The 15,896-nt window shown below is 31.9% G+C and overlaps 1 protein-coding gene across 3 annotated transcripts in view; it reads right to left on the reverse strand.

The window, feature by feature from the left end:
* Positions 1–4,213: 4,213 nt before the first annotated feature.
* The window catches only part of PPM1A (protein phosphatase, Mg2+/Mn2+ dependent 1A), a 53,461-nt gene continuing 41,778 nt past the window's right edge, over positions 4,214–15,896 (reverse strand). For all 3 annotated transcript variants that reach the window (XM_058293328.2, XM_071213897.1, XM_071213898.1), the window contains exons 4-6: positions 13,271–13,379; positions 11,973–12,030; positions 4,214–10,980 (exon numbers count right to left, since the gene is read on the reverse strand). In XM_058293328.2, coding sequence (XP_058149311.1) covers positions 10,951–10,980; positions 11,973–12,030; positions 13,271–13,379 — 197 coding nt within the window. In that variant the 3' untranslated portion in view covers positions 4,214–10,950. The remainder of the gene's footprint in view (positions 10,981–11,972; positions 12,031–13,270; positions 13,380–15,896) is intronic.

The following is a 15,896-nucleotide window of genomic DNA, read 5'->3' on the forward strand; positions in this document are numbered from 1 at the left end:
TGGACACAGAGAGCAGAGAACTGGGGAGGATTTTTTAAAAAAAGGAAAAAGTAAAAAAATAAAAAATAAAAAACTTAGTGAACACTTTTCTCAAGAAGCAAAGGACATAAAAAGCAGCCTTTTTCTTGCAGACAGTTATAAGTTGTCTGAACCTGGAGAGTTTCTGCTATGACCAACATCCTCACTGGCCTCTGCCACCTTCCTTACACAATTCTTTTTCTTTGCTCACATGTGTAAAACTTCCTACTTTGCTCTGCCTAGACAAATCTGGCCTAGCCTGCAAAGCTGGAAGTCCCACCTCTTCCCCAGAGATGCATGAACAATGACCTTTTAATTGAACACTTACAACAATATGATATCATTACATGTGGTCTAGCCTTTCTGCTACTAAGCACTCACCTCAAAGTCACAGTTCAAATAAGAGCATGTCTCCTGGCATGTACAGAACACTGGTCTCATTTTCTATAGTTGCACACACATGCAGACTTACTCAGTCATCAACTATGAATTGCACCGAGGTAGTTATTAAGATTTCCATTGTCTTCCTTACAGGCCACCTTGAAATTAGGTATGATTTCCTTTGGCTAATGAAACAATCCAGGTAGAACAACTGCTAGCCCAAGTGCCTCTAAAATCCTATGGTTTGATGAGAAAGGCACATTCCAGGGACAGCCAGGTGTCCAGTGTGGCTAAAGCAAAATGAGTGAGGGCAAGAGTAGTATGTCAGTCTAAGAGGTGAGAGGGAACAGATCATAGAGGGCTCTGTAGGCCACTGTTAAGGACTTTGACTCAGAATAAGACAGGAGTGATTGCAGGGACCTGAACAGAGGAATGATATGAAGTGAAATCTGTAATCCTTACCTTAGACCTTATTTTAATTGCTTTCCTTATCAAACCTACAAGTGACAGTTGACAACTGAAGTTGCATCATCTCCTCTGTCCCCTAATACATCACCTCTAGAGGAGCTAGTTAGCAAAGACATAATGGAGGGAGAAAAAAAGACTTGATTAATCTACCACCTAATGACACATTTGTGACTGCTATAAAACAAAGCATGAGTTACATTTATCAAGGGATTAATTCCATTCGTATTTTCAGGAAAATAGAATTTTTTTTACATTTATAAAACAGGGTACTTTTTCACTTTAAAACAACCCATTCTCTTACCCTAAGTATTTATCTCCTTTTCTCCCTCCTCCACATTCTTTTCTCTTCTTCCCTTGCTACATAGAAAAATGCCAATTTCATTAAATGACTTCAAATTAAAGCTAAGAAAATCAGATTTTGAGATTAAAAGCACATTTTCAAATAGTATGCATTTTTATACCTAAAGAATTTTTGACCAAAAGTGTTTGACCTTCAGTCCAAGAAACTAAAATAACAAGATAGTTCCAATAGATTTACAAAATCAACTACATAATCTTCAAAAATTTTTACTGTATTCTTCCTTATTTCAAATTGTGGAGACTTGCCCTCCAGGAAGTTTCCTTCTTGGAACCCTGTGTCTCTCGGGAAGAAGCATGCACCAACATGGTGGTCCTGTCAGATGCCAAATCCATCTGGCTGTGAAGCAAGCAAATTTCTCTGAAAGTCAAGTTGAACAAGTAACACTACTGACAGGCACTGTGACGTCTCTGAACAGGGATATTTATATACACATCTCTAATACACTTAAAACCATTTTGTAATCAAACAGCCCAGCCTGTATTATATGTTGTAAAAATCAGAACAGAGCACATGGCACACAAACCCTTACGATGTCCAAGGATGCAGAATTTATTGACCTCAGACTTTTCTAGAAAAAAATTTTTTACAGAAAACTTAAAGCAAATGTAGTCAGTGAAATGATATATTTAAAACAAAACCAAGAGCAAGAAAAAAATAACACAAACTTACAGATTAAACTGGCAAACATTGATTTCAAACAAGTATAAACACAATGGAAGGGTACTAAGCAAGCTTCATTTTTGTGATCTAGGCATTAATGCAGTTTTATTGCCCTTATTAAATTCAAAGACCTTTCTCTTTATTTTATTAAGGTTCACTGTAGCAAGGTATAAATATCCTGTTGAAAGACATCAAGAGTAAACAGAAAAGTTGAATTTACATCAATTATATGAAGACTTTTGCTAAGCCTAAGGACAAGTCAAAAAAGTCTCTTCCCACCTGCTTCTACTATATCCAATCACTAGAGAATTATAGTTTTGTTAGAAATGTTTGGCAAACTCTTATTTAAAAAAAAGCACCACCACCATTTCAGTGATAGTAAACACAAGTTCAGTGGTTAAAATGATAGAGCATTAATTGTGAACTTAAAATAAGATACAGTGATCTTTGTAAAAAAATCTTTCATTAAATAGAATCAAATACATATTCAAGTTTGTTATACTGAAAACTGAAAAGACAAACATTCTCAGAATGGTTTCAGTACACTAAGGTACACTTATATCCCCTTTGACCCAGAATAGTCACAAACTCTTCTAGTAAATTCTTTGATTTATAAATACTAGACGATTTTATCAAGATAAACACCAATAGCAAAACACAGTATAAAAAATCTTTAGAAAGGGCACAGCATGCCCACAGCCTAAGTTAGATTAGACTGCCACCTAAAACAGTGTTAGCATCATCACCCACCTTTAACAAACATTGCACTTAAAAGAACAATTTTTTTCAGAGAATTCCTCAGTAATGTCTCACAGGTCTGTAGACTTAGCTAGATCCATACAGCTCAACACTTTAATACTCTACAAGAACTCTCCATTCACCTTAACTATATAATTTGAAATAAATCCTTAAAAATAATTTCCCTACCTTATCTTTAATTTTTATTATACCCTGCCCTGAACATTTAAATACCTTAGTTCTTTTCCTGGTCACTGATGGAATAACCTTTCAACACCAATGTCTAAGCAGTGAGAGATTTGATCTAATACCAAAGCATCTGGAGAGGAACATGAAAAGATGGCATAACAAAGAATAAACTGGTAACTTAAAAAGTTATCTTAGGAGCTTTCATTTAATTTCAAGGTAATACTTATACATTTGGTATTGTACATATTTATCCAACTTTACATTTCCAAATTTGTTCAAATATATTTTTTTTCTTTAAACCCATCATCCAAAACTCAGTTCTAAGGAGACACACAAACTAAAAGAGATGAGAGGCGTACCAAATACTGATGGGCAATTTGATTGTTCAAGAAAACTAAATTGAACAAAATCGAACATTTTTTGAAAAGATGAAAAATGATCAAGTATTGGGAATTTCACTGGTTCAAATCAGTACCTGAAAAACTTTTGCATAGCTATAAAAACGCTAGAGAAAGCACTTTGGTCTGGAAGATCCAAGCCTATACCTAAACTGTAAAAGAGAATGACACACATGTATTTTAGCTAATCTACTATTTGGCTAATAGTACAACTATCAACATGAAACACACAATCTTATGAAAGGTTTTAAATACTTTGAATCACTTTATATAGGATATCAGAACAAATTACATGAATGTCCTTGGGGAAAATGGGGGGCTAGCTTAGCACAAATCTTTTACCAGTCTCTGGTAAGTAGTTGTTTTTATGACAAATACACCAAGTCTTAGAGAGGTAGGCAAGCCAAGTTTTCTGGGGTAGCTCATCAAAGACTAAAAGTTTTTAACTAGAGGCAAGATTTCTGTATTTTGATGAGGCATTCTGTCTGAGCTATTGTAGTAACAAGGAAAAAGAGAAAGATGAGGACCCCAATATATCCCAATTATTATTATTTTCTCATTATTACTGGTATTAGATCAAATAAAAAATAACTGAAATAAATCATTTTTACTAAAAATAGTAGCTTCAAGTGACTACAAAAAGCAAAATAAAAACAAAACTGTAAATAAATTTTCCACAAAGAGGTTCAAGTTACACATAGCCAAATACACTCTTATTCTTATTAGTTTTAAGACTTGCTAACTTTTGGTTATGACACTTCCCTGTTGTTTTCATTATACATTTTACAACATTTTTAGCAATGTGTAGCTCATAAAATTTCACACTATCAATGTATTCTAAAGCCTTATGTTTGATATAATTATGCAGGAAGCAGGCACTACACCAAGGATTCTAGGTGGGGGATGTCCTTCCCCAGACCACTCCCATTTCCCTATCTCCATTCTTCAAGGGAGAAAGAAAATTTATCACCTATAAGAGAGACAAATAGAAATATTCTCATCAAAGAGGAACAACTTTTGGCTTCTTTATTTCTGGAATGTTTCATGACAACCATCATCAACCCAAACTTACTGGCTTTCAATAATCTTTCTAAAATCAGGAAGGGACAATTTTAGTTCACATTGTGAATATCAGAACTTTTAAGCAAATTAACAAAATTCAACTGAAAAAAATTTCCTTTAAGGTTTCCCAATAAGTAATCTCAAATTCTCCAGGTTTCTCAACAGAATAAAAATACTGCTTGCAATATTAAACAATCATAAATACACACTCATTATGCAATTGCCTGTTTATTTAGCGGCACCATTTTTGCAAACTAGAAATTATTTCTATTTTTCACCTCACATACAATCTGCAACCATTCACGGGCCGAATGCAATTTCTTCAACAGACTTGAAAACAAAAAGTACATTCTTAAAATCAGAACTGAATTCACATCTTTTCTTTGGACCAGGAAATGGTACATAATACAAAATATACATTTATGGAATTTCTCTAAACAAGTTTGAATCACATAAACTGCAAACAGTGGGTGAGTTTCTGTGGAGAATTTTGTTATACACTGTGTTTAAGAAAAATATTTCTGCAGTTTTATTAGTCTTACATTTATAGATTAAAAAAAATGAATCCAGATATAATGCAACATGCTTTTAACATATAAACATCTCTCCACTCATAACATTTATACAAATTAAATGAAATAATTTCAAGAGTGAAACCAACCAGTATTGGGTCATTATCACTATAAACAACCAATTTTCCTGCAAATATGCTATTGAGTTAGTCAAGAGCTTAACCAGGTAAACCAATGCTTTCTGTGTTTCAAATGTCCACAAATGGTTATTTAAAAAGCTGTAACTGAACATCCAAGTTTGGCAACAAATATTTCAGTTCAATCAATTTTTCCACTGTAGTTATATATTTTAGTAGAAATCTCATTGATCCTGGACATTAGTGGCTGTCCAAGTTATATATTATTTTAATATTCTGCATTAGTAAATATCTAAAACCTTAAAACATGAAATGAACATTTAATGAACTCTAATATCAGGAAGCTCTAAATCTTAAAACCTGAGTGAGATCTGGCAGTTATGTGTTATCTGTTAATAATCTGCACTACACAGGTCAGAAATGCTCTAGGTATGTTCAATTTCCCTCTTTTATTTCTTTCCTGTTGAATTTCAAGTCTTCTTAGAGAAAAATGTTATCATCTGCAACTAGTCCAAACACTACCATTTTTCACCTTTAATTGCTTTCCCTTTCCCTGAAATATAACCTTTTAAAAATAAGAATACTTTTAATACCAGATTTTAGCCCAGGCCCTCCTCTACCTTCCATGTCTTTTTAAAAAGTGAAATTGCTTAAAATGGACTCGTTATTTTGATGTTCTTGAAATATTATTTATTGGTTTTGCAGGAAAAAGGATGCTGCTGTATTATGCTGTGATGTGGAATTTAATAAGGGGCCCACAAACCACCGTAATATTAAAAAGCTTGGGGTTTATATATATACATTATATGCATTTCTTGGGTGAGGCAGTCCATAGAATTCATCAGTCTCAAAGGGTCTGTGACCCCCAAAAGAACTGCTAAAATGAATTGTCCCATTCATTATACCTAATTAGAACATTACTAATTTTGTTCTGCAGCTACCTAATCTCTAAAACAAGTGTAACTTATTTCAGACAGTACCACATAAACACAAATATTACTAAACAGTTCTTTACTGGATTGGACAGATCATGTAAAAAGAAAAGAAAAACTAAACAGTTTTGTAAACATTTAATCAGAAAGTCACTAGGAGAAAAACGGGTTTTAAAGCAATGAAAAAAACTGATGATTTGGGTTTTGTGATGAAGAAACATTTATTTTTCTCAATTGCTTCTAAGTTGAGGAAGCAGTAACTTTTATTATTGTCTCCCTTGCTGAAAAACCCAAATTATCTAAAGAAGCAAGGTTGGTTCGTGATGGTTTATGTGATGCAACAGTACTTAATCATTCACAGCTGGGTCCAAGGAAGACATTCCTATGGCTTTTGAAAGAATTAAGAGTAATCCTCCTTTTCCCCCCTCACTGACATCTCCCCACCCCTCCATCTCCCATTTCCTTATTTTAAGCCCAGTTTAACACAGTATTAATAGGACCTGATGAGGTAATGCACTAAGCTTTCTTGCTCAAGAAAATGGAATTGGCCTGTTTGTTTGGAAAAAAAAAAAAGCTAACCAAGAGGGAAAGAGAGGAAATGGGGACAACCTTGCTGTCATTGTTTTTTATTCCCATCACCTTAAACAACCTTCCCTGCATCCTCATCCAATAAAAGTATAAGTTGTGAACTGCAATTTCAAAACTATCTTCAATAGTATCTTGAGTTTTTCTGCTGGTAATAAAAATAGGAAAGCAGTGAGAAGTCACAAGGCTAAAAGGGCAAGAGTATGTGCTGAGGTAAACAAAAGTGAAAAATATTTATTTGACAGTGAAGTGAAACCAAATACCTGTTATAATTTCTGTAACTATATTCTATCAGCAATAACTAACACTTAACTGAGACTTACTATTCCGACCAACAATATAGTATTATATGCATACATTTAGAACATGTATCCTTAAATATTTCAAGCATATTCTCAAGTAATATATAATTTAAACAAATACAACCCAAAACACATGGCACATTATTGAAGGAAATAAAATTATGCTTCTAAAATTTTAAACCATAAAGTCTTCCCAATGTCTAAAAGAAAAACTAATTAGAAGACTAGATTAAAAAATGGTCATCTCACCAGCAGTATCTGCAAGCAAAAGTATATGAAACTCTTTAAGGTCCCTTTCAAAGAAAAACCTCAAATTAGGAATATTTATATTCTGAAATATTTACATAATCTTTTCTAATATCAAATCCTAATATAATACTGTACAAACAGCAATCAAAATATTAAAGGCTTAAACTTCTCAAACTTAAAGAACTAAAGGTATACACACCATGAAATTAAAAATCAGAAACAACAAAAAGAAAATCAGTACTCAGTTTCATCAGTTTCTTTGCAGAAATCACAAATTGAATTCCAACATGAATTTGTCCAGTAAAGGTGGGTAGTGAAATTATTTAAAAAATTTAAAATGCACAATAATCATCTGGCTAAAACTGGATATGAACACTGACAGTGCTTTCAATAAGAGAACAGAGTTTTACTTAATTTTAACTAGAAATATATATTTCTAAAAGTATGTATATTTCCATGACCTATTTCTCTGAATTGCTGCTGTTAGCAGGAAGTGTAAAAGTCATTCTTCAAAGACAACCAAGCATTCTGAATGGACTTACTCCTCATCAGTCCAATTTTATTCCTATGCTGAGTAAAATTTTCTTTTGAATGAGATTTTCAATTTTGGGGGGAAGAAAATAAACAGAAGAAAAGAGTTCAGGTGAACAAAAGAAGCACAAATGAGCTCTTTGAGAACAGGGACCTGCTTCGTCCAGGAGAATAGGTGGTAGATAGTCAGTGAACAATAACTATTTTTTTGAATGAGTGATCCACTTATAATATTAACATACACTAGATTATAAATTCTGCTAGAACAAAGATCCTGAGGGTAAGGACCTATTCATCTCTTTATAATTCTAAGGTGATTAGACTAGAGTAGTATACTGCAGATAATATTTCCTGAAAAAGCCAAATTTTAGCTGGATTAATATATATGGCCCAAAGGATGATCACTAAAAGTACTGATGTAATTTAGATCATTTTAATTAAAGAATTGATTTATTCTTTAATCCAAATTTCATAATGTTATAAACTTTGTAGAAAAAAATTAAGAGGCTGCAGTTCTATTAACGGCAAAATATTCTAGAAGCAAGTTAATGAACTATAACAAAACTGTTTTAGATAGTCCTAATGCTGAATAAGAAAAATGTCATTTGAAATTTTTAGAAGTGAATGCTAATATTAAGAACATCTTCTGTTATCTGTAAAAGTACATTCCTCAAGAAAGTGGAAATTAGATCTTATCTTGCTTAAACAATATGAGATAGATCAATGAAGCTGTTTTCTTTTTATGTTAGGGTAACAAGAGTCTGCTATATAAAGCTCAATTTCCTATTAAAAGCAGCAAATTGGCCTCATCCTATAAAGACAATTAAGTCAAAGTCCATTTTTAATATTATATTTTCATCATGTTTTCTTCCCTCCAAAGAAAATAACAGAACACACAAAAAATGTTGAGGCATTGCCCTGAGATGCTAATTAGCACAAAAAGAGGGTATAGAGGTGAAGAACTTAGTGGTACAAAAATGAAGTGCACAACAGAAGTACAAGAGTGCCTTTTAAAACTGTGGTTGATTCTCCCCCCTACCACCATTCTCCCCAGGATTCAGGAATATATAAAATCTGCCGTTTTAATGTATACTTCCTTCTTGTATTGTTATAATGAAAAATTATATCTAGTATATGTCAGTGCTGATTCATGTGTAAAATAGTCTTTCAATCACACAGTTTGCTATAACAGAGGACTGTTTTAATCTCCTCTTTTTTATTTAAAGACTCAAATAAAAAAGGCTCTAAATTTGAAATATAGCTTTCCATCATATATTTACTTGTGATTTAAGATTTTGCATCTCAAGATTCCACAGTACAGTTCAAGGTTTTGAAATTTCAGTCGACTTAAAAAAAAATTAAGGATCTTGCTTGTTGTAATAAGGGATTTAGCTTTCAGGACTAGTATGTCCTGAAATTATTACACATTAGAAACACTAGTATTCACTAAATGTACATTTAGATGCTTGCAAAGCCATAACTTAGAACATTATTATACTTTGCACTCTACCATAGATTTAGACATTAAGCATTTATTTGTAAGTGCGGAATCAGTTATTTAATTCCAACGGTTATGAGTTTCTAAGTATAAATAATACTTCAATTTTGCTTCATTCATGCTAAATTAAGATATAAATTAAATACAATTAAGTTAAATTTAATCACCTCACAAATAAGAGGGATAATGAAAAGATTTTGCTGGTATGTAACTACTTAAATCTGAGACATTTCACATTACTTTTTCCCACTACTCCCCTAACTTTACATTAGTTTTAAGGCTGTATATACAAATATGTATATTTCCAAGTTAGGGAATAAACAAATATAACAAAATGGATACTACCTTTTATACACAAAGTTTTGATTTTGTATTCTACGTCATACTTGAATCATACATTTTAATAGTTTTCTGGTGGAAAAATCTGCCTACTGAATGATTAAATTACGTGGAGATAAATACAATATTCAACCTAAAGAGACAAAAATACAGGGCACAGAACAGTAGTCTTTCCAATGTGACAGATTATAAAAACTTACTTTCACATGCTTAATCAGAGGAATTTAGGCCTAAATTAAATTATTTTTTATCTACAATTCCTTAAGCTTTGAAAGTTATTTTTAATGGCCAACAGCTAAATATTATCAACATGCTATATTTCAAATCACAAACACATCATAAGCACTTATATTCTAAAGACATGGGCCAATTAAAAATCACAGGCAAACACACTCATGAACACACACACACACATCTACCACAGAGTGTTAGAATGTCGAACTCTGACAATTATTTTAAACAGTAGGCAAATTCAAGCTGATGCACATCTCAATGAAAAATAAGCAGCCTGAAAGAAACCTATTTAAAAATAGATTAAGAAACAATAGAGACTTAAATCTTTTAATCTTTCTAATGGAAGGGAAACAGTTCCATCTATAGGTCTTGAGTAACATTATTGTCCTTTAAAAGAGACTAACATCTTTCCCCATGAGAAACTTCTCATTTACAATGGCATGGTGTTTTAAAAGACCAGGATAAAAGAGGAATTACACATACATGATTAAATTTCTTGTTTGTTAAATCAAGCTTTATTGATAAAATGGAATTCAGAATATCTTACTAGGAACAGCAGCAGGCCCAGCCAATCATGATAGCAAAAATGTGGCAGTTTCCTACTATACGTAGGAAGCTGCTGCTTATCAATTAGTAATTTAATGTAAGGACTTGTAAAACAGGTGCAAAGAATCAAGGCATTCTAGCCCCAAGATTGATATTTTTGTAAATATACTGTATTACCTGCAATACTCATGGCAACAAGGAGAGAACATCCTAAAAGACAGTTAAATGAAGGGACCAGTTTTATCAACAATGCCAATCCCACTGCCAAGAACATTAAGATAGCTTTCAATAAATCCCTGTATGTTTGGCTTTGTAAGATTTTCAAATTATTCTGTGCATGTTTGAGCATCTAGCTGATGTGGCTGCTGCTCTCCCTGTCCCAACCCAAAGTCCAAAACACAACATGACTTGAAAAGACTATATATCTGTTGCATCACACAACAAGCCAAAACATTTCCTGTAACTTTGATAGTGATTTAAAGCAGTTCATAATTAAATATGAGCATTTTGTACAAGGACAATTACTTTACAAAAAAAACAAAATCATACAACAAAAATTGCTGGAGTCTGATTTACAACATGAATTATCGTTTGAAATCACGTTTACATAAGTCTCAAATTTACAAAAAAAAAAAAAAGATCAGTTCTGGGCTAGCTGTTGTTGTACTGCTGAAGTTCTCTGGTGTAATCACTCTCACCCTTATCATATCCTTCTTTAAAGTTGAGAATGGATGTTAAAAAGGTTCAACGAAGGTTGAGCAATACTCTCCTTTGGAGGTGAAGGTAAACTCCATAGTTAGATGAGCAGTTTCACCACATATCATCAGTTGATGTAGAGTCCTTTATACAAGGAAACAAAACAAAACAAGGAGCTAAATTAATGCTTGGAGGTTTCAAAATATACTACTTTGTGGATAATGCAGGTAAGGTTTTCAAAAGTTGATTTTTAGAATAGATAAATTTTTAAGAAGAGTGCAAGTATGTATGTGTGTATATGAAATATCAATATTTAATCTGTTCAAAGAATTGTTAAGCCTTTGTTTTGTTTTTGGAATAAAATATTTGAAACCTGTTTTTACAGTGAGGCCGACCAAATGTATTTCTAAATCAAGGAAACTACTAAAAATAATTTTTTTTCTTTTATAAAACCCAATTTATTTGTAGAATACCACTTTTATGAACTTTTATTACATAAAACTTGAGAATTCATGTAATATGAGATTTGAAGAGGTGTCATAATGAAATGTATTAAATATTGAGCTGTGCTTGAATGATTTTAAGTTACCACTTTTCTGCAAATATTCTGTAGCAGAATTATAGAAGGAAACTTAATTGAGAATATGGCATTCTACTGTCTATTTTTATGAATAGAATTTTCTATTTCAAAATTTAATATACATTTCAGTGTTCTTGGCAGAGGTATTTCCAATCATAAAAACTGGTGGAGATAAGCATTCTCAAGTTAAAAGTTGCAGCTGTCTACAAAAGTCAGAATAATTGTAAATTCTGAATAGAGCTATTTCCAACTTCAAAAAAACATTTGGTGGGGGCAAACCTTCTGCAGTTGATTGCTTGCAAAGGCTTACAGAACCAAAAATAATTCAAAAGGACTTTCTTCATTTTTGAGAGAGGTGGCCACTCACCATTATTATGTCCTCAATCACTAGAACTGTGGTACAGGCAGAGAGCAGAGCAAGCAGGGTTCATAGCAATCAATCAGGGGTGTGTGTAAGAGAATGGGTGCAGTGAACAGCGCTGCAAAAACAGGTAGGAAGGATATGCATTTAGAGTGGAGGGGAAGGGTAAGCAGAGGAAGCTAAAATGCTACTTACATTGTCATCATTTTTGTAAGGATTCAGTCTATTGTAAACGGCTTCAATTACATTCCGCCTAAATTTAAAAAAAAATGCAGAAAATTAATCAGAAAGCAAAAGTATTTAATAACTTTTAGCCAGGTGTTCATTAAAATATCAAAGATAATCTAATACTTAGAAATTATTTTAGTTCTATTTCTTAATAAAATAAGCAAGCCTATTTTAAGATATTTGGCCTCACAGTCAAAAGTAGAGATGAATTCATTCTAAAATGGAGCATTCCACCAACCTAGTTAATAGATTAAAGTCATGGTTTAAAAAAAAAATCAGTCTATACAGTCTTCTATTTGACCTGGCTGAAGCGGTTTTGAGTTAGCAATGACAATGAGGTTCTTAAGATATAATACTCATATACACCAGTTAAGAGATGTATGTTAGTTTTGAAGTAGAAGTAACTTCAATACCTGTTGAAGTAAATTAATTTAAATATATTTTTTATATGTTTGTGCTTTGCTTAATGCCTCTATTAAAACTGAAATGTTAAAAGCAACATTTCCATAAGTCTAGGAATTAAGCTTTTGAATAACATTTTGTTAAAAGGTCTGCAATGGCATTTATGGTTATAGCCTTCCTACCTCCAAAACTGAGTTGAAGCAATTTTACAGACAGTTATTTCATAGAAGGTCATACTGGAAGAAAACAAGTTTCTAAAAAATAAAAGCTTCAAATCGGAACTTTTATAATTATCATTTAGTAAAATGATTATTAGTCCACTTCTGTAAGCTAAAGTAGAAAGAAAAAAAGGCAAGAAATGTATTCTCCCATCTTTCCAGACTCCTAAAACCAACCAACCAAAAATACTGGGCAAATGTTGAGAAGTAGAAAAATGACTCAGATGGAGGAAAAGGAAGATGCTTATTCATGGGATGTCAAAGTTATCTAGCAGTTGACATTATCAAATAATAGTATTACTAATAATGACACTTAGTATTTTATAGTGCCATGCAGTTTAGTTTAAAAAAGTCCTTTCACCACATCATATTTATGCTATATGAAGAAATTGACGTCACCCACAACCTCCACTTATGACAGTCTTCGGTTTAGTTAAAAATGATGACACTATTGAATATTTTAAACAAGCACCCTATATCATTAATATAAAAAAAAAAAATAGATCCATAGGTTAAATAAAATATTTTTGAAAACACATTAATTATATCACTTTACAAATCAGGCAAAATAAACATTTGATCCACTACATCTAACATTTTCATATACTGGCATCAAAGCATAAGCGTATGCAGAATATAACTTACTTGCTTGCCAATTCACCCCCTGGTGGGAGGCTAGGGATGTTCTCACTCGCTAATGTGCGCATCACATGGACTAAGTCAGGGACGCCTTCCCCCTGCTTCTTTATGATTTCTGGGAATCAGAAGTACTTTTTTTGTAAGTGCTATCCAAATTTAATTTTAAAAATTGAAACAAAGATAACAGTTTTTTAAAGATGGCATTTACCACATCTGAGATTTTCTAAACTGGTGTTATAAGGGGAAAAAAATCAAGTTGACCTTTGAAAATTTATGGCAAAGGAGTATACAAAATGACACAAAAGGTGAAATATTTTCTAGATTAACTTTAAAGAATGAAAACAATCTAGATCAAAATATGAAAAGAATTTCATGTTAAACCAATATATTACATATTAGGTATACATGGGTACAAGAGAGAATATCCTTCTTAAGATGACAACCAGTTACTTCTGAGGAGATCAACTCCTCTCTTTAGACTGGAAACATGCTTCCTGAACTTGACCCTGTAAAATATATTACACAATTTTTCATTTTTGGTAAACAATTTCAGGATTTTTTTTTTAAAAACAACCTTTTAAATATATGGAAATATATTGATTATATGCTACACCATTTTTTACATATCTTTATATTTGCAAAATGGTAGTTAAGTGGTACACACAGATTAGGTGACACACTGAAATAGCACCCAGCTTAATTTTTGTCTAAAGTATCTTTGAACAGTAAACAGAAAGAATACCATTTTCTTAGCTGATTATTTGAACAAAGTCTAGAATGAAAAAGGTCTAAATTTTGTGAAAAGATTTTTAAAAAAAAGATTTGACAAACCATACATCTGCATTTAAAATAATTTTAAAATATCCAGTTATTAAATGGGTTTAGTGATATGATCTGCAGTGTTGTTGTGCAGACATATACTGTTATTCATACCACAGAATACCAAAATTATGTACCAAGTACTAAACAAGGGAACTCTAAACAAATGCAGTTTAGGTACAAATAATTCTTCACAAGGAGTTTTAGCATGGTTAACTCTAAATGCAATATTATGTCAAAGGTATTTAGAAATCCTATCTTCAAAGTTTTGTTCAGTCTTTTGTTTTTCAATGTTCATATAAAGGAAATGTCCTTTTAGTCAACACTGCGACAAGAAAATTATTCTAGTTCTCAATTTGTAAATACCTTTGAAAATAACTCATATAAAGATCTTCATTCTTTGATCAAGCCTTGAAATATTAATTCCTCCTTAAAGGCACACTTTAAAAGACAAAATTGCTACCCATATGTCTTTAAATAATCCAAACTGTCTTTTTAGAATTAAGGCCAAATTTTACCATCTATTATTTTTGGCTTTTTTTTTTTTTTTTAAACCATTCTTAAATCTGAACAAAAAGCAAGGATCTCAGATTTGGTTTGCCAAGTTCCTTTATTGTGTAATCTTTAACATCTAGTATATTTATTCTACATAGTTCTAATGTGGGAAATCTACTGTACAAAAATAAAGGGATTTGATGTTTACCTAAACTGCACAATTTCACAATCTAAAGCTGTAATACAATTAACATACAGTCTCTGCTAAGCCAATACAATGTCTAGATAGATAACTAAATACAATAGAAATGAACACTAATAATGAATGCAATCGATGATGGTTTTAGGTCTAAAAAATATTACCTTAATTCATCTTTTTGATGTATCTTACATTTCTTTGGTCAAAATAAAAAACTATTTTAGCTACAAAGATTTTACCGGAAAACAAGTTCTTTTTTTAAAAAAATAATATATATATATATAAGGCTTTAAAAACAGTATCCTATATTCCATGTGGGACAATCCACTTAAATTACCTGACCATTAATACTATACAAAATAAAATTAAAACTAAAAAACAAAAAATACTGTACTAGCTTTGCTTCTTTCTGCTTTTAAAAAAGAAAAGAAAGGAATTTTAAGAAATCTTTTAATTGCTCTTAGACTATACACTTCATTTATAATTGCAAAAAGGCTGGATGTTTTTATTAAAGAACATGTATGTATAGATGATCCATATTTCACAAACACATACACAAACAACACATTTTGCTCCTCCTCACTCACTCTCCTTCCCCAAGTCTGGGGGATTCTATCGGTTATCTCTAAATCAGCAATTATAAATTAAGTGCAGCAATCAGTAGTAAAGATTTTAAAAATATACACAAACAAGTATAATCTTAAATTGGCTAAAAGGACCATAAAATCAATAGAGGTATGGTATAGATTATAAATTGAATCTTTTCATCTGCCCAGAAAATATTTAGAAGAGCAAAGATGATAGGAGAAAGGGGAGATGAAAAACCTCTAATCTTTAACTATGGTGTGGACAGAGAAGCTGACAGTGTTTAAAGCAAATAAAATGAACTTTAGCAGATCACAGCAATTTAGTGAAGGCATGTACTTAAAAGAAAAAAGTATTCAGTGCCTGCTTTGGAAGTTGATGCAATATTTTTTACTTTTTAAGACTTGTAACAACTTTTACAATGCAAACAGTTACATTCTTTTTGTTTTTAAATAGCAGTAGTTTTAATTAATGTGGTGTTTATTCTTTAGTTGCAGTCTCATAAAATCTATCTCAATAAGGAATACCAGATTT

The sequence above is a fragment of the Dasypus novemcinctus genome, chromosome 3 (assembly GCF_030445035.2).
Source record: "Dasypus novemcinctus isolate mDasNov1 chromosome 3, mDasNov1.1.hap2, whole genome shotgun sequence".
NCBI classification, from domain to species: Eukaryota; Metazoa; Chordata; class Mammalia; order Cingulata; family Dasypodidae; genus Dasypus; species Dasypus novemcinctus.